This window comes from Pleurodeles waltl, chromosome 7, assembly GCF_031143425.1.
Source record: "Pleurodeles waltl isolate 20211129_DDA chromosome 7, aPleWal1.hap1.20221129, whole genome shotgun sequence".
NCBI classification, from domain to species: Eukaryota; Metazoa; Chordata; class Amphibia; order Caudata; family Salamandridae; genus Pleurodeles; species Pleurodeles waltl.
Genome location: NC_090446.1, coordinates 100,188,786 through 100,206,528, shown reverse-complemented (window position 1 = coordinate 100,206,528; position 17,743 = coordinate 100,188,786). Strand labels below are relative to the sequence as shown.

Here is a 17,743-nt window from a genome sequence, read left to right as displayed (position 1 = left end):
TAGAAATGATTGCTAGAATGTTTGTGCAAATTGCATTGTTAACACTGGCTGATCAGCTCCTCTGCTGTCTTTAGCTGTTGGATAGAACCTGCTTGTGTACCACTCAGAGGGCTGGGATGGTTCACAGTATTGTGGGGGGTTAACTGCCCGCTTTTGCAGTGTCCATGTTCCTTGCTTGGCTTTCGTGCGCGGTGGTGGTTGTTACTTAAGGTATGCTTTGCTTCTCTCCCTCTTTTCTCCTCCTATGTACCTCTCACCACATCCCTCCAGGCCAAAGTTGTGGTCACAATCAATGTGACCTTGCCGGACTTGTTCCGCATCGTCTTCCGCTACGTGAACCGGGGGCCAGCCAGTGTGGAGGGGAAGGTGTCAGTCGTGGAAGAAGGAAAATTTAATGTTTGTGGCAACTGTAAGTGCATTCTCTACTTTTCAGCTAACATTGCTTTTCTTTCAAGCATCTTCTCTCCCATGCATCACCTCCAGGTCCCTGAGAGTGCTTCCCAATGGTGTGCACTAGCCTGCAGGAAGGGTATCTTTAGCAGATGTGGTGCTATGCTGTGCCCTTTTGGGCATGATGTGTGCAGTCGCTTGGCCTGGCCCTATGCCATCGCTGGCTCCGCTGTGATTTTTCCCGAATTTCCTTTTTTGCTTTTTGCAGAATAAAGTGAGAGTCAGAGTGATGGTGAAAGGGACCGAGCTCTATTTGTTCCGTGTCATCCTGAGGTACATTAATTCAGGAAGTGCCACGGTATATGGCAAAATTACTGCGTATCAGCCACGGAACCAAGGTAAGAAGCTGCCTCTTCCTGCCCGCCATCCTAACCAGAGTCTCCTACACTTCACTCTCATTCAGTGTCTGTGGTGTCTCCTCCAGTACAACATTATCAGTTTAGAACATTGCCTTCTTTGGCCAAATGTGTGTTTGCACTGGTCTCAGCCACTGGTAATTACTCATGGCCTACCTCATTCCAGTCTATTGTCTTTTTCCAGTTATGCCACTCTAGGCAGATAAATTCATCTTATCCCTTCTCCAGTGTGAACAGTACAGCCTGAACATCCCAGACAGGCTCACAAGCAACCGCAGACAGGTTTCATCCTTTTTTGCCTCATCATTAAGGTGCAGCTTCAGTCCAGTGGTGAAGTGAGAATGAGACCCACATCAAGGTGTCTCATTTTGAAAAACAGAAAAGTTTTGTTACTGCTGTATGAGCAGCCATAACCAGAAATTGGAATTTCAGTGCATAGATTGTTGAAGCTCAGAAAAGGTCCTGATTGTGAATTCGAAGTACCACTAAAAAATTATGGTGTAGCCTATAATTGATCTCCGCTTTTGTGCTACAGCTTTTAGACTCAAGCGACAGCTTGAAGCAGCCCTGAGGGTTCCTGTTCCAGATGTACATCTTTGGGCATCCTGCAGCAGCCTGGAGGGGCTCAGAGTGATTCTGTTGCATCTCATCAGCTCTCAGCATCCTTGCTACAGCCCTGCACTGTTCTAAGGGGTTCAAGCTGGAGGAACTCTGAGGGTTTTTTGGTGTAGCGCTTAAGTTTCCACCATTCCTGATCCAGCCTGTAGGGGTTTTAAGGGTTCCCCCTGCAGTTCTTAAGTGGCAGCTAGCATTCTGGCTGAGGATCCAGCAAGTCTTTTAACATTTCTGCTGCAGCCTTGAAAGTCGCTCATCTATTGGACATGCACGCTGGAGCAGCTCTAAGCATCCCAGCTGCATCAAGCAGGCCCTTTATTATTCCTCTTACAGCTCCTGCTCCAGTTTGCTTGGATGCGTTGTCCTGATCATTGCTGCTGCAGACAGTCTGACATTTCTGCTGCATCTCCAAGTTAGTTGGGTCAAACATCTCTTGCTCCAGTTTCCGAGCTGCACTCGGTGTGTCAGTTGTGTTTGCTTTAATTTCAGCTAAAGAGCAAAAAAATATACATACCTGTCTTGATACTATCCTGTAGGAGGTTTAGACTTAGGTTTCAAATAAACAAAGCAACAGATGAAACTAATGGCTAAACTGCGAAACAGCGTATTCGTGTTTTACTCTGGCAAACGTCCACTAAAGTGATTCTGTAAGTATCTCCTGGCGGATTCAGGAATATCAGACGTAGGAAAGACTTACAATTCTGCTATACCCATTTCAAAACTCACAGAAACTTTAGATTACTCTTCCGGGCATAGAGGGCTGCAAAGGCCTCCCCACGAAGCACCTTAATAGTTGTATTTGTAAAAATTTGAATACCAAAATTAATTAAATGAAAGGTTCAAGATGAATGGCATTTACCATTTGCTAGAAACCAATTATATGTGTTTTTTTCAAAATTGTCTTTTACGTCTGGATGCCATTAATGTTGAAAATGTTTTATTTAGGTTGTTTCTACAAGGTTTCCTGTTAATGCCCTTCTGGTCAAAGGGTGTAGTATAAAGTTTTAGTTATCGATAGTTTTTCTAGGAATTATCCCCCTTAACTCCCATTCTCCATGTCTTTTCCATCCCTGGTGCCTTGCCCCTCTCTTGCCCTCCTCGTCCCCCCTTTTCCCACTTGTCCCTCCTTTCCCCCTTGTCCCTCCTTTCCCCCTTGTCCTTTTGCCCTTTCCTTCCCTCTTTCCACCCTCAGTTGTTTTTAGGGGACTGGGAGGTTGGGGACACCCTCAAAAACCACTTGTCACCCACTTTTAAAATGAGTTTATTGCCCCCCCGCCCACATGTTCTTTTTTCCACATGTTTTTGTGAGGGGCATTCCCTTTTTTTTATTATTCTTATTATTTTATTTTTTTAGCTCTTTAATTTTGAAATTGTCCCCCGTCTGTGGTTCCCTTTAGGGTCCACCTTGCATATTTTTTAAAATATTTATATATATTTGTGGGTCTTGTTTGCAGACAGCTGTTGTGGTTTGTCAGATATCATGTTACCAATACACATTAAATACAGTCCAGAAGAGTGGTCATTTGGGATTTACCCTTACACCAATTAGATGTTGGCATTTTATTTTAAAAAATGCCATAAACTGGGTGAGCTGTCCTTACAGCTGCCATATTTTGTGGAAGGTTATATAAGGCTTTTATTAGTCCCCTGTGGTAACCTTTCCACTGTGCTGCCACCCGCTCGCAGTCTCTCTGCCCCACCTACAACCTCTCACCTTACCCCGGCCCCTGCAGAAAGTGTCCCCTGCATCCAAAGCCTCTACACTCTTTCTCTCACAGGCTTGCGTATATTTTTTCCTTACCAATGCTTTTTTGAATAGCTTCCCAAGCATTGGCAAAGCTAGACCATTCCAAAATGGCACTGCGCATGCCTTGATATACGGTGGCCATATTTTACTGGATTTTCAAAAAATGACTCCACAAAAAAAAAAAAAGAAAGTGGACGATCTGCATGAGTATTGAGGTGGCAAAAAATAATTTTCAATATTATTCTTTTATTATGTTTCTTGTATTTTATTCAAAACGCAAATGTCAAGAATTAGTTTTTACATAAAATCCAGTTTAATTTACTTCTGGTCTCAGCATGACGTTAAAAAGGATGTAGCATGTACACATACATGCTGTATCCTTCTTAACGTCATGCTGCTGACTGCAAGGTCTCCTTTAACCGCACAGGCTTTCCATCTCAAAGATGTTACAGTTTAAAGAAAAATAAGAGGGATTGCCTCTAGAAAAGTAATATATCAACCAAGTCTGCCATATCTTAATAAAAATCCAGAACTTTTAAGGAAGGAGGCTGCAATTTGTGGCTAAAAGAGGATGGAGGGTTTAGTGATCAGGTCTCAAAGAGGCTAATTGGATTACTTTTTACACAAAAATCAGCTGTTGTTTTTTGAGAGCATAGATAGTGGAGCAGGGGTGAAATGGCCTTTGTTTCAAACGGGGTTTCACATTTCTTTGACCTGCTTATCTACTGGATGATGTAGGCTAGTATGCTGTTTCCGCAGTCATCAGCTTCTTGCATTGGGTCTCGTAGCCTTACCTCAATGCCTTATTATTTTTTTTAAACTCTTCCTACTGACGTCACATATTATTGTTTTCTTGAAGTTTGACCTTCTAGCGGGTCACTGTTTAAAATCAACTTTTTGGTCAAATATTTTAAATCTCACTGCAGTAAAATAAGTCCTGGATACTCGGGCGATCCTGTAAACGAAATAGTATTCATAATACGCACCTGTGAATATCAGACATTGTGGTATGCTTGGGCCAGTAGGACAGCGCATATTACCTGGAGGAAATGCCTGGGCCACTGGTGCAGTCGCAGTAATATCTTGCTTCCATTTCTCCTTCTTGACAGGCTCTGAACAGACCAAGCAGATCATCTTTGCTCCCACCACAGAGCCAGCATTTGTCACCGTGCCGCAGAACAGCTACGGGGTGCCGTTCGTGTTGAATCCCAACGTGTGGTCTGTGATCATCGAGGCGGAGGGCATTCTACTGGTGAGGCGATTCTTTCTCTTGTCACCTTGGGGTGTGTCTGGTTGCCATTGTCTGCCTTCACTCTAGTTCCTGCATCCTGGGGTGTTGCTACCCTTGTTCCATGTGATGTCCCTGGGGAGGGCTGGAGGTACAGTGAGTGATATGATTAATTCTTCCAAGTAAGATGCAATGGTTAAACCCCTTATCTGAGCAGCCATGAGGTGGTGAGTAAGTGAAGCTATCCCCCCCCAAACTCTATCTAAACCAACCCACAAAACCTACCTAATGAATGCTTCTGGCAGATGTCATGTTTGACTCTTGTCTTCCTCTTCACAGGACTACCTGGTTTTGTTGCCCAGTGCTTATTACGAGGCCCCCATCCTACAGCTTAAAGTCACCGAGGCCTGCATGCACACAGCGCCCCCTGAGCAGACCAATCAAAAGTAAGAACCATGTGCTAATAGAAACCAATATCTGCAGCTTGCTTTAAAATGCTCCTATGCAATGTAGTAGGAAGTAACACTCAGTAAATATATATTCCTTTGATCATGTTTCACCCTTCTCAAATGGGCTCCAGGCTGTTGTCAGTAGATTACCAGCTAGGAAGGATGTACAGAGCAAGCGCCGGAGATGGTTTTTGTATCTTTCAGGTGGACGAACAGAGGTTGTTACGATTCAGCATTTTCTATAGTTTGTTCTCAAGCTGATAATGACCAGGACATGTGTTCCTCAGGGAAGTATGCAGGGCCCAAATTTTACAGATAACATAATTTAATTACACAGCTGTGAAATTGGTTGTTCGTGTTTTTCTCTCACAAAATGCTCACTAGTCTGATCTGTAAGGTTTTCTGCTTTTCTTCTGAAATATTTGACTGAGCAGGAACTAGGCATAGCTAACTTTCTGGCAGGGAATTGGAAAGTGTGTGTTCTAACCACTAATGATCTGAGCTTCTGTTCCTGTAGGAGCTGTGCAGCATTTGCGTACTGGAAGGGGTTGGGCAGAGCTGTTTCTGTTCTAGCTAGGCAAGGGCACAGCTTTATCGGTTGTGGCTTACCATGGGGGTAACGAGCAGGGCTTGTCTTCATGTGGAGGGGATGTATAGCATTCCCTTCTCGTACTGGTAAGAACAGAGTTCCTATTTGACAGAGGATGCCCTGTCTGACACAAGAGATTGCTTTTTATACCAGTTCTTTCACACAGCGAACAGTTCTGCAGTGTGATACCTCTCAAGGTGCTTATGCTTATTTTATTTCACTGGAAGCAGCTGGGGAAAGATTTCTGATTGCAGCAAGCAACCAGGTTTGTACAGATAGCAACATAACACTTAAGAGTGCCCAGGCAGAGCAAAGCAATTTTGAAGGCCCGGTCCTTGGAGTAAGGGGAAAAAGAAGGTTGGAAGATAAGGAAAGGAACAGCTGTCTGACTGGATTTTTTAAAACCTTCTGCATCTTCCAAGAACCTCTAAAAAGGACCTTTGCAGGGATACATGTAGCTGCTGGTCGCTCTTATTGTTTACATTGCAGAGTTTGTCTTTAGAGAAATGTCCATAATGCTTTTTGCACGCCCTTTTTTTTTTTTTTAACAACTGTATTAAAAGTTTTCTAATTTGTCAGGAAAATGTTACAGCAACCACCACACCTATGCTGTACAAAACAATAGCAATAATACTATAATAGAGTAGATTTGCATCAGCATATTCAGATTAGTACTTTGACTAGTAATGCACTCTTTGTGATGCGATGTTCTTTAAGAGGCATGTCTTCCCCTCTCTGCCAGAGGATGAAGTGGGATTGTCCTGATGGATAGTGCGATGTCACTCCAGATCCTGGGAGTCCTCTCATTGGGTGAATTTTAAGACTTTGTGTGCATCTGTCCAGGTTTTAGGGCAGGATTTCAATGTACCTAATTTTAGTAACACAGAGTTTGGTCTGGTGGAACTCTGTCTGGTATTTACAAGAGTGTTGTACATGTTGATTATCAGCCTGAGCCTAAGTGTCTTCCGCTGATGTGTCTCTGTGGCCTCTCTCATTGCCCACACTCACCAGAAGCAGTAACTTGATGCGGGGTCCTGATCTTTGCTAATGGCAGCGTTCTGGTGTTGGAGTGCCAGTGAAATGGAGCCCACTCCATCTGCACACATGTTCAGTGGACAGACCCTAGCACAGAGCAGAGGGGGGTTCTGGTTACTCCTCTGACATTCGATCAAAGACCATGAAGCTGAACAGGTGTCTGTCTTTCCAGCCAACGAAAGATGAGAATCTTAATAGCGAACCTCTCTTACTCGCACCAGCCTGTACCCTGCAGACACTCCAGCCTCTCCTGTGCACAACCAACAAAGCCGAGAAGTTCTCTGCCTCCCCTTTTCTTTCTGTGTCCTTTCGCAAACACAGACCTCATGGGGTCTGCTGCTTCTGCACCAGTACGTGGGACAAGTACCATATTGTGGGGAGTATTCATCGATAAAATTGGGGGAAAGCGTTCAGAAGAGACCTCAATGAGATTGCTGTTCGACTGAGACAGACGCAGCTCCTACAGCGCCTGGATACCCTCACCGGTGATTAGTGCTCTCTATAAATCCGAGGATTGATTGATTGATATATCGCTTTCAGAAACACACAGGACACCTTGAAGGTTCTGTTAACACTAAGATCCAGTAGTGCTTAACACAACCTTCCAAGTTTTTTCAGAAGCTAGATATTGTAGGTCACGATGAAGCTAAAAAGAAAAGTTCCATATTACCTACTCAAACAGTGAGCCAGTTAGACCCTCACTGCGGCTGTGATGCTGCCATTATGAACCACACAGTATCTTTCCCAGGCCTGCTTTCTTTTTTTGCAATACAATTAGCAGGATTGGGTTTACATGTTTTATAAACTGCATAAACATCTTGTACCTCCGTTTGCTTTTTACTACTTACGCAGCCTGTTCTGTATTCCCCTATATGGCACCTTTTTTTCTGAATTTCTCATCTCACATCTCCAGCTGCTTGGTTTGCACTTCCTATCTAACTTCTTCTGTGGGCTTTTTTCCAGCTACACTTTTTCAATGATGGAACTTGCCCAGATTCTCATGTGTTGCTTTAGTTTGCCATCACGCTAGTGGCTGGATATGGAAAGGCATGTTTACAAAATATAACCTATTGTGGGTTTTTCATTTCTGCAGCTGCCTCTCAAGCAGGCTCTCTCTGTTCCAATGGGCAACACTGCCTCTCTGTCTTATTCCCTTCATTTTCCTGTTCTTCCAGTTGCCTCTTGTACCAGTTTGTTCCCTTGGATGGTTTCCCGTCTTCTTCGGCAAGCAATGGCCTTTGTAGACTCGACAACAGCCTGCCAAGGCCGTGCCAGGCCCAACAGGTCACTCCCAAGTGGCCACCAGTTGTTGCATGTAGCGGAAATGATGTAAGTACACTGTCTAGTAGAGCACACTTTACTTTTTTACATAATGATTTGACTTTATTGTGCATCTTTTAACATGTCATCCTGGTGGCACCCTGCAGTAGGGGTTGTAGGAAGCCAGAGTTTTTGCAGGTTGTCCACCCACTTTTTGCCCCCATTTGAACTGCTAAAAGCTGTTTTTTGACACTGACAGTTTACTGAGGCCTTCTAACCAGTCTCCAGTGCCAGTGTTCTTTCTCCTAAAAACAAAATACGCAATTGTAACCCAATTGGCAAACACTTTAGCACCCCTGTAAAGTCCCTGTTACATAATATCCTTCGTACTTAGGGCATGGTTAGTAAAGAGGGACTCTTAGGGCAGCATCGTGTATTATGCCACCCAGAGGGACCTCCATACAAATTACATGCAGACTGCCACTGCAGGCAGCATGTCCGGTGCAAACCATTTGTGAAAACACGCCGTGGCCCACCCATTTTATGCCTTGCCTAGGTCACTGCATATAATATATGTAGGTCACCTCCTACAACTGGCCTTCAAGCGTCAAGGCAGGGTGCATTTGATTTTATGTGAGGACATATCTGCATGAACAGATATGCCCCTAGGATTTCTCGTTCTAGTACTAGATATTACGAGTGAACAGGGAAGCCATCTCAAGGTATGTATTGAACCCTGCTTATTATGAGTTACCAAGCTACGTAGAGGCTTCTCTGAATCCTATGGTGTTTGGTACCAAACACCTCATCTTAATAAATCCATACTGATGACAGTATGGATTTATTATGACATTCACCCAGAGGGCAGCTTAAAGGTGTCCCCTGAAACCTATTAGTCCTCTTGTGTGCTGGCTGACTGGTATTGACCAGCCTGCCACCACAGGTGAGTTTTTGAGTCCCTGGAGGTGAGAGCCTGTGCTCTAAGAGGTCAGAAACGATGCCTGCTCTGGAGGAAGGTGTTCTCCCCTCCTCCAGCAGGATGGCTAGTAAATCAGCATATCTGGGCTGGAGGCTTCAAAGCTACTGCTGCCCATCGATATGCGACCCTGTCACCCCTGCCCTGAGGTCCATTTGACAGCAGAACAGGTGGGAAATTAGGTATGTGTGTTGCACTACCAGACTAGTCACACCCCTAAGGTGAGCTGCCTTATGTGCTCCATGAAGAACGGGTTCCATCGTCTTGTTCTTGGTGGAATTAGGAATTCTGGGACAGGGTTATGCCCACTCCCCAGAGGAAGTGGTCATATAGGAGGTGTAGTCACCCCAGGGGTGAGCAGCCCAGTGGCTACAATACACTCCCCTAAGCACCCCTAAATTGAGTATTTTAGGTGGCCCTCTAACACCAGGACTTTAGATTTGCTTGACTACAAAGGGAAAAAAGGTAAAGAAGAGCCAAAGGCACAAGAACTGTGGACTAACTGAAGACTTGGCGCAAGCCTGCCTGCTCCTGTCCTGACAAGTGCAAAGACCCGACTAGTCCTGCAGGTGTGCATCCGCCCAGAGCCTTGGAGAACTGCCAGCACTATGCCCCCCAACAGCATCTCCCTTGTTGTGGAGGAGCCATTTCCCTGCACCAGCAGTCGTGACCCGCTCCTGTCCGGTTCTCCGTTTTGCTGACAATTGGGTCCACCTAGAGAGCATCACACCAGGAAGAGGATCCTGACTGTCAAGGAGTGCTGCCCTGTCAACTTAGCATAGCTTCGAGACGATGAGCCTGCCTGGAGCCTCCCTGCACCACTGCCCGGAGTATCCCAGCTACTTGCAAGCACCAAGGCTTGTTAAGTGTCCAGGGTGGACACCAATGCTGCCAAGACTGACCTACCAACGAGGGATATCAGCAACCGAGAGGCCAATAACGAGAGTCGTCCTGCTGTCTTGTTTTCCCCCATCACCAGGTCAACCCCAAAGAATGAGAGCCACTAACCCCAGTGACCTGCCAGACAAAACCACTCTGCACCCAAGCCCCACAGCCCGAATCCAAGACCACCAATGGTACCCCCTCGCCTCAGAGATCCTTAAGAACTGAGCCCTCCTTTGAGTCAAGCCCCACTTGCATCCCTTTTCTTACAGGTACTTGCTGCCATTGACAATATTGCATAGCGTCCAAGGCTACTACCGCTAGGAGCACCTCTGCACCTGGACACACCTGGGCAGGTAACCTGAAACGGCTGGTGGTTCTAAAGACCTTGGCCCCTACTGTAGGAAGCTGGCCTGGTGTGTGGTGGGTACCTATGGTACTTACACCTTATACCAGGTATCCCCTCCTAGTGAAGTGTAGGCAGTGTCTAGACGCCAGGCTCTCTAGAGGTAGCTGTGGATGAGCAGCCAAGACTTACTAGGAGACATGCAAAACTCATGCAAACCCACTGTAGTCACACAGCACTTACACACATGAAAGAATACACAATGCCACAAGATACTAGAAGGGCAACCCCCACAATAGGAGGTAAGTAATACACTAATTATATACACTAGTAAACAGCAATAGGCATAGAAAAGGTTAGAAAACAGTGCAATTGCAAATAACCAATAGTGACCCTAGGCGGAGCCCAAACCATATACTAAAAAATGGAATGCAAACCCAGGACCCCTACCTAGGTAAGTGGAATGTGTAGAGGGGAGCTGGGAGTTCTAGAAATCCACAGAGGTAAGTAACACAGTACCCCCCAGCGACCAGGAAAGCAGGAGTAAATCACTGGAATTTCCCCAAACCACCCAAAAGGAAGGAAAAGAAGGTACCCAGACAAGACTGCAAGAAACCAGTGGTGGGTTCCTGGAGAGGAAGACCTGTGGAGACAGGGGGACCAAGTCCAAAAGTGTCAGTGGAGTCCAGGGGAAGTAGGAGCTACTACCCACCCAGCTGTACTTGCAGGAGTTGGTCGAAGATGATGATCAGGTCAGCACTGCAGCCCTTGAGCCGGAGGAGAGTTCCTAAGGGATGCAGAATATATGCCACGCTTGAGTGAAGATTGCAGATGGGTGCCAGTGCAGGATTTCCTTCAACAAGCCTTGGCAAAGGCAAGTTTGCGGTTGGTGAAAAGTGGTGCTGCCAGGGACCAGCAAGGCCCAGAAGGACTCAACCCAGGAGGGGGAGTTACAGGGGACCCTCAGCGACGCAGAGGGCCCAAAGGAACATCCACAGGAGTCCCACAGGACGGGGACACAGAAGTCGCAGAAGAAGCCCATACAGCACTATAGAAAGGGATCCCATGCCGCAGGTGAACCACACAGAGGGCTGTGCATCGCAGGAAGGAGTGCTGGGGGCTGGAGTTGCACGTAGCCTGAAGTTCCCTTGGAGGAGATGCAAACAAGCCTTGGCAGCTGCAAGAGACATGGAGCACGGGGGTACTGTCTTGCGTGGGAAGGACAAGGGCTTACCTCCGCCAAAGTTGGACAGCTGGCAGAGAGGACCAAGAGGACTACTCTGGACCACCACCCGTAATGCAGGATCCACGCAGCTCAGGATGAGAGGGTATCCATGCAGCCGGTCATCGTTACAGTAGGTGCCTGCGGATGCAGGGGGTGACTCCTTCACTCCAAGGGAGATTCCTTCTTCCTTATAGTACAGGCTGAAGCCTCGCCACCCTCAGTGAATGCACAGCCAGTGGAAATGTTGCAGTTGCTGCCAGGAGCCTGGGAAACAATGTTCCAGAAGGGTTCTTCTTTCTGGAGGCAGATTGTCTAGTCCTGAGGGGTTTAGTTGCAGTTCCGGAGGCCAGAAGTTGAAGTGAAGGTTGCAGAGGAATCCTGCTGGAATGTTGCAAGTCGAATCTGTCGAGCCACCCCAGAGGAAGACCCTAAGTAGCCCAGAGAGTGGGCTTGGTCACCTAGCCAGGTGACCACCTATCAGAAGGTGCCTCTGATATCACCTGCCTGACCTGGCCACCCAGATGCTCCCAGAGTTCCTTGACAACCTTAAAAGCAAGATGGCAGAGCCCAGTGACCCTCTGGAGGAGCTCTGAGCACCACACCCGGGGTGGTGATGGACAGGGGAGTAGTCACTCCCCTTTCCATTGTCCAGTTTTGCACCAGATCAGGGACTGGAGGTCCCTGAACTGGTGTGGACTAGTTTATGCATGGACAACACCAAATGTGTCCTTCAAAGCACAGCCAGTGGCTTGGTGAGGCTACCCCTCCCAAGACAGTCATACTTGTTTCCAAAGGGAGAGGGTGTTACCTCCTTCTCCCAAAGGAAATCCTTTGTTCTGCTTTCCTGATCTTGATCAGATCAAGCAGCAGGAGGGCAGAAACCTGTCTGTGGGGTGGCAGCAGCTTGGGTTGCCCGGAAAACCCTGTAAGACTGGTGTTGGCATTGTTGGAGGTCCTCTAAGGAGGCCCCAGAGTGCACAGAATTATACTTCCAATACTTGCAATAGTATTGGGGTATGATTCCAAACATGCCCAGGTTCGGAGTTACCATTATGTAGCTGTACATAGGTAGTGACCTATGTCTAGTAAATGCATAAAATGGCATCCGCGCACTCACGAAGACCAGGAAAATGGGGATGGAGTTCGTGGGGGCACCTCTGCTAGTGCAGGGGTGCCCTCACACAAGTACTTGCACCCTGCCCTCTGGGCTAGAAGGGCCTGCCATAGGGGTGACTTGCAGTGACCTGGTGGTGAAAGGGTGCATGCACCCTTTCATGCAGGTTGCAATGGCAGGCCTGAGGAACACTTTGCATGTGCTCACTATGGGTGGCATAATACATGCTGCAGCCCATAGGGATCCTCTGGTACCCCAATGCCCTGGGTACCTAGGTACCATATACTAGGGACTTGCATGGGAGCACCATTATGCCAAATGTGGGGTGAAAAAGGTTCCAGCAACCAAGTTTACAAGGAGAGAGCATAATCACTGTGGTCATGGTTACCAGGATCCCAGTGAACACAGTCAAAGAAGCAAAAAAGTGGGGTAACCATGCTAGAAATAGGCTTCTTTCCTACACCTACTTACCTTAAATCCTGAAGAATACTCCTGTAAGTAGTTGACAAGTGACCCTGTGCAGTGTACATTCTCCCCAAAGGACAACATTGCCGTGTTTTAGGTCCATGCCTCAACTCTGACAGCTGTATTTTCTAAGTGTTGAAATATTGCTAACTCAAAAAGTACTTACCTGAGCTTGAAGACCTTGGTGTTTAAAATAAGATAAAAATGTTATTTTTCTAAGTTGATCTCAAGTTTCTTCTCGAGTGTGTCTCATTTATTGACTCCTTGTTAAAAAAAATGCTTAGCACTACCCTCTGATAAGCCAGAACTGCTCATCCACACTACCACAAAAGAGAGCATTTAGGGTTATTACTTAAATGTTTGTCAGCCAATAAGGCACTCCTGTACTATCTGCATAGTGTACCCCAACATTTGTACACTGCATAGATGGCCAGCTTTATAAAGGCACATTTAACAGTGGCTAAGTGGATATAAATGCAAGGGGCTTAAGTGCTGCAGAGGATTTGAAGCTTCTGAATGAGGTTTCAGAGTTCTGTGAGCCCTTAAATGTTCATGTTATGTGTATAGCGCAAATCTAGTCTAATGGCAGCAGAGCGCTGTACTGGGTCAAAGACAAAGATGCAGGCATGGAGGATTGAAAGAATAAATAGGTTTGTAAAATCAAGAGAGTGATGTTGTTTTCTTTAAAGATGTGTCTTCAACTGGTTCCTAATTTGGAGCAAGGTTGAAGCAGTCTTGATGGACACATAAGTCATTTGAAATATTCCTGGTGCTTAGATGGAGTAAGGTGTAGTGCCTTGTTTTTTCTGCTTTGCACTTCATTCTCCGGATGATGATGTCTTGGTTGCAGGTGTACCAAGAGCCCCTGAAGATGGTGAGCTTGTCAGCCAGATAGCCAGGGGTGTCAGTTGTGATGGCTTCATAGATGATGTACCTGGTTTTGAAGATGCTTCGGGCTGCCAAGGTCTTATTTCTAAAGGCCCTTGATGAAACCTACCACAGCCCGTGTGATGACTGCCAGTGTTCCTATTTTGGCAGATCGTAGAGCTGAGGCCCAGAAAGTCAACAGTTCGTCCAGGAGTAGTTTTGTCAAGAGGGTGTTATTGAGGGAAATAGATGTTTAGTCACTTGGTTACTGAGTGTGCAGTTGAATGCGAAGTCTCGTACTCTTGACCTAATGAGATCTTTCTCTTCTGCCTAGTACAGTGATACCAAGCTATTTTTGCAGACTCCACACCTATTTGTTGTCCAGCTTGCCTTTGTGGACCTTTGCTCTGTTGTAGGTCAGTTAGATAGTGGGGCAGATGCCTGAACGAATATGTAAACAGTCCAGTTAATTGAGTCCCACAGTGATAAACAGAATGCGAACAAAAACAAATAGTGACAAAGGTCTTCTCATTGTGGGCACAAGATGATTTCCTTACCTGAGCCTAGAGTCTCAATTCCATTCCTTTTTTTTTTATAGATGCTTGGAAGCTGGCACACTTCAGGACTTTAAAAATCTGGGATCAGAACCCGGGAAGGACAGTTTTTACTTGAGCGCTCCCATGGTGCAGATATCTCTAGTTAATGTCTGCAGAGTTGGGCTCTAGTAGTCTTTGAAAGCTGCCATGTTCATGGAGATGTCAGTGTCCTTTGAAATTGGTTTGTCATTTTTGGGTTGTTCAGTATAAGTTTGGCCTTTTCTGGCTTAGGAATGTGGATATCACATTTGGGTTTATAAATGGTGCAATGTATATACACAAAACAAAGAGCTGTGGTTTGTTTGCAGGCTTCCTGTTTGGTTCGGCTGTGGGTGATCTGGATGTTTGATGTCTGAAGAGTAAGTCACAATTTTGAAGATTTTTTTGTAATCTCTTCTTTTGTAGGTGGACGTCCAGCTTCAGCTCTCTCTTCCCCGCCCCGGACGATACGTCCTGCTGGTGGAATATGGCAACAACGGGGGTTTGCAAACATCCGGGCTCGCGGTGACTACACCACAGTTGGGACCCCAGGAAGCGGCCTTCATATTCTACCCATGCAGTTACAGGTAATGCTCCCTGTAAAGAAATGGCTCCCTGTTGCAGTTACCCCCCACTTTTTGCCTGATACTGATGCTGACTTGACTGAGAAGTGTGCTGGGACCCTGCTAACCAGGCCCCAGCACCAGTGTTCTCTCACCTAAAATGTACCATTGTTTCCACAATTGGCACACCCTGGCATCCAGATAAGTCCCTTGTAACTGGTACCTCTGGTACCAAGGGCCCTGATGCCAGGGAAGGTCTCTAAGGGCTGTAGCATGTATTATGCCACCCTAGAGACCCCTCACTCAGCACAGACACACTGCTTACAAGCCTGTGTGTGCTGGTGAGAACAAAATGAGTAAGTCGACATGGCACTCCCCTCAGGGTGCCATGCCAGCCTCTCACTGCCTATGCAGTATAGGTAAGACACCCCTCTAGCAGGCCTTAAAGCCCTAAGGCAGGGTGCACTATACCATAGGTGAGGGTACCAGTGCATGAGCACTGTGCCCCTACAGTGTCTAAGCAAAACCTTAGACATTGTAAGTGCAGGGTAGCCATAAGAGTATATGGTCTGGGAGTCTGTTTTACACGAACTCCACAGCACCATAATGGCTACACTGAAAACTGGGAAGTTTGGTATCAAACTTCTCAGCACAATAAATGCACACTGATGCCAGTGTACATTTTATTGCAAAATACACCCCAGAGGGCACCTTAGAGGTGCCCCCTGAAACTTAACCGACTGTCTGTGTAGGCTGACTAGTTCCAGCAGCCTGCCACACTAGAGACATGTTGCTGGCCCCATGGGGAGAGTGCCTTTGTCACTCTGAGGCCAGTAACAAAGCCTGCACTGGGTGGAGATGCTAACACCTCCCCCAGGCAGGAGCTGTGACACCTGGCGGTGAGCCTCAAAGGCTCACCCCTTTGTCACAGCCCAGCAGGGCACTCCAGCTTAGTGGAGTTGCCCGCCCCCTCCGGCCACGGCCCCCACTTTTGGCGGCAAGGCTGGAGGGAACAAAGAAAACAACAAGGAGGAGTCACTGGCCAGTCAGGACAGCCCCTAAGGTGTCCTGAGCTGAAGTGACTCTAACTTTTAGAAATCCTCCATCTTGCAGATGGAGGATTCCCCCAATAGGGTTAGGATTGTGACCCCCTCCCCTTGGGAGGAGGCACAAAGAGGGTGTACCCACCCTCAGGGCTAGTAGCCATTGGCTACTAACCCCCCAGACCTAAACACGCCCTTAAATTTAGTATTTAAGGGCTACCCTGAACCCTAGAAAATCAGATTCCTGCAACAACAAGAAGAAGGACTGCCTAGCTGAAAACCCCTGCAGAGGAAGACCAGAAGACGACAACTGCCTTGGCTCCAGAAACTCACCGGCCTGTCTCCTGCCTTCCAAAGATCCTGCTCCAGCGACGCCTTCCAAAGGGACCAGCGACCTCGACATCCTCTGAGGACTGCCCCTGCTTCGAAAAGACAAGAAACTCCAGAGGACAGCGGACCTGCTCCAAGAAAGGCTGCAACTTTGTTTCCAGCAGCCTTGAAAGAACCCTGCAAGCTCCCCGCAAGAAGCGTGAGACTTGCAACACTGCACCCGGCGACCCCGACTCGGCTGGTGGAGATCCAACACCTCAGGAGGGACCCCAGGACTACTCTAAGACTGTGAGTACCAAAACCTGTCCCCCCTGAGCCCCCACAGCGCCGCCTGCAGAGGGAATCCCGAGGCTTCCCCTGACCGCGACTCCTTGAATCCAAAACCCGACGCCTGGGAGAGACCCTGCACCCGCAGCCCCCAGGACCTGAAGGACCGGACTTTCACGGGAGAAGTGACCCCCAGGAGTCCCTCTCCCTTGCCCAAGTGGAGGTTTCCCCGAGGAACCCCCCCCTTGCCTGCCTGCAGCGCTGAAGAGATCCCTAGATCTCCCATAGACTAACACTACAAACCCGACGCTTGTTCTAACACTGCACCCGGCTGCCCCCGCGCCGCTGAGGGTGAAATTCCTGTGTGGGCTTGTGTCCCCCCCGGTGCCCTACAAAACCCCCCTGGTCTGCCCTCCGAAGACGCGGGTACTTACCTGCTAGCAGACTGGAACCGGGGCACCCCCTTCTCCATTGAAGCCTATGTGTTTTGGGCACCACTTTGAACTCTGCACCTGACCGGCCCTGAGCTGCTGGTGTGGTAACTTTGGGGTTGCTCTGAACCCCCAACGGTGGGCTACTTTGGACCAAGAACTAAGCCCTGTAAGTGTCCTACTTACCTGGTTAACCTAACAAATACTTACCTCCCCTAGGAACTGTGAAAATTGCACTAAGTGTCCACTTTTAAAGTAGCTATTTGTCAATAACTTGAAAAGTATACATGCAATTGAAATGATTCAAAGTTCCTAATGTACTTACCTGCAATACCTTTCAAACAAGATATTACATGTTAAATTTGAACCTGTGGTTCTTAAAATAAACTAAGAAAAGATATTTTTCTATAACAAAACCTATTGGCTGGATTTGTCTCTGAGTGTGTGTACCTCATTTATTGTCTATGTGTATGTACAACAAATGCTTAACACTACTCCTTGGATAAGCCTACTGCTCGACCACACTACCACAAAATAGAGCATTAGTATTATCTATTTTTACCACTATTTTACCTCTAAGGGGAACCCTTGGACTCTGTGCATGCTATTCCTTACTTTGAAATAGCACATACAGAGCCAACTTCCTACACTCCCTCTACCAAGAGATTTGCAGTGAATGACCCGAGCCATTACAATGGCCCTTGGAAGTTCACTATATGTGATTAGCAGTGATGTTTCTGGCCTTAATTGTTCAGATTTGTTGGATACCTGACCTGTAATAATAGTAAACAAAATCCACTATCATCTAGTGGCCAGGGTTCCCTTCTCACACTTTGTCAGTTCAGCGTATTGTTAGTGATGGAACGTGGGACCATCCAAAGGGAGATCCACGGCAGACACAGAACTATTTCATTTTGTATCAGTCAGGCT

The 17,743-nt window shown here is 47.0% G+C and overlaps 1 protein-coding gene across 2 annotated transcripts in view; it reads left to right on the top strand.

The window, feature by feature from the left end:
- The window catches only part of LAMA5 (laminin subunit alpha 5), a 467,726-nt gene that overhangs the window by 173,986 nt on the left and 275,997 nt on the right, over window positions 1–17,743 (top strand). For both annotated transcript variants that reach the window (XM_069243153.1, XM_069243152.1), the window contains exons 23-27: window positions 271–409; window positions 4,278–4,420; window positions 4,736–4,842; window positions 7,645–7,798; window positions 14,606–14,766. In XM_069243153.1, coding sequence (XP_069099254.1) covers window positions 271–409; window positions 4,278–4,420; window positions 4,736–4,842; window positions 7,645–7,798; window positions 14,606–14,766 — 704 coding nt within the window. The remainder of the gene's footprint in view (window positions 1–270; window positions 410–4,277; window positions 4,421–4,735; window positions 4,843–7,644; window positions 7,799–14,605; window positions 14,767–17,743) is intronic.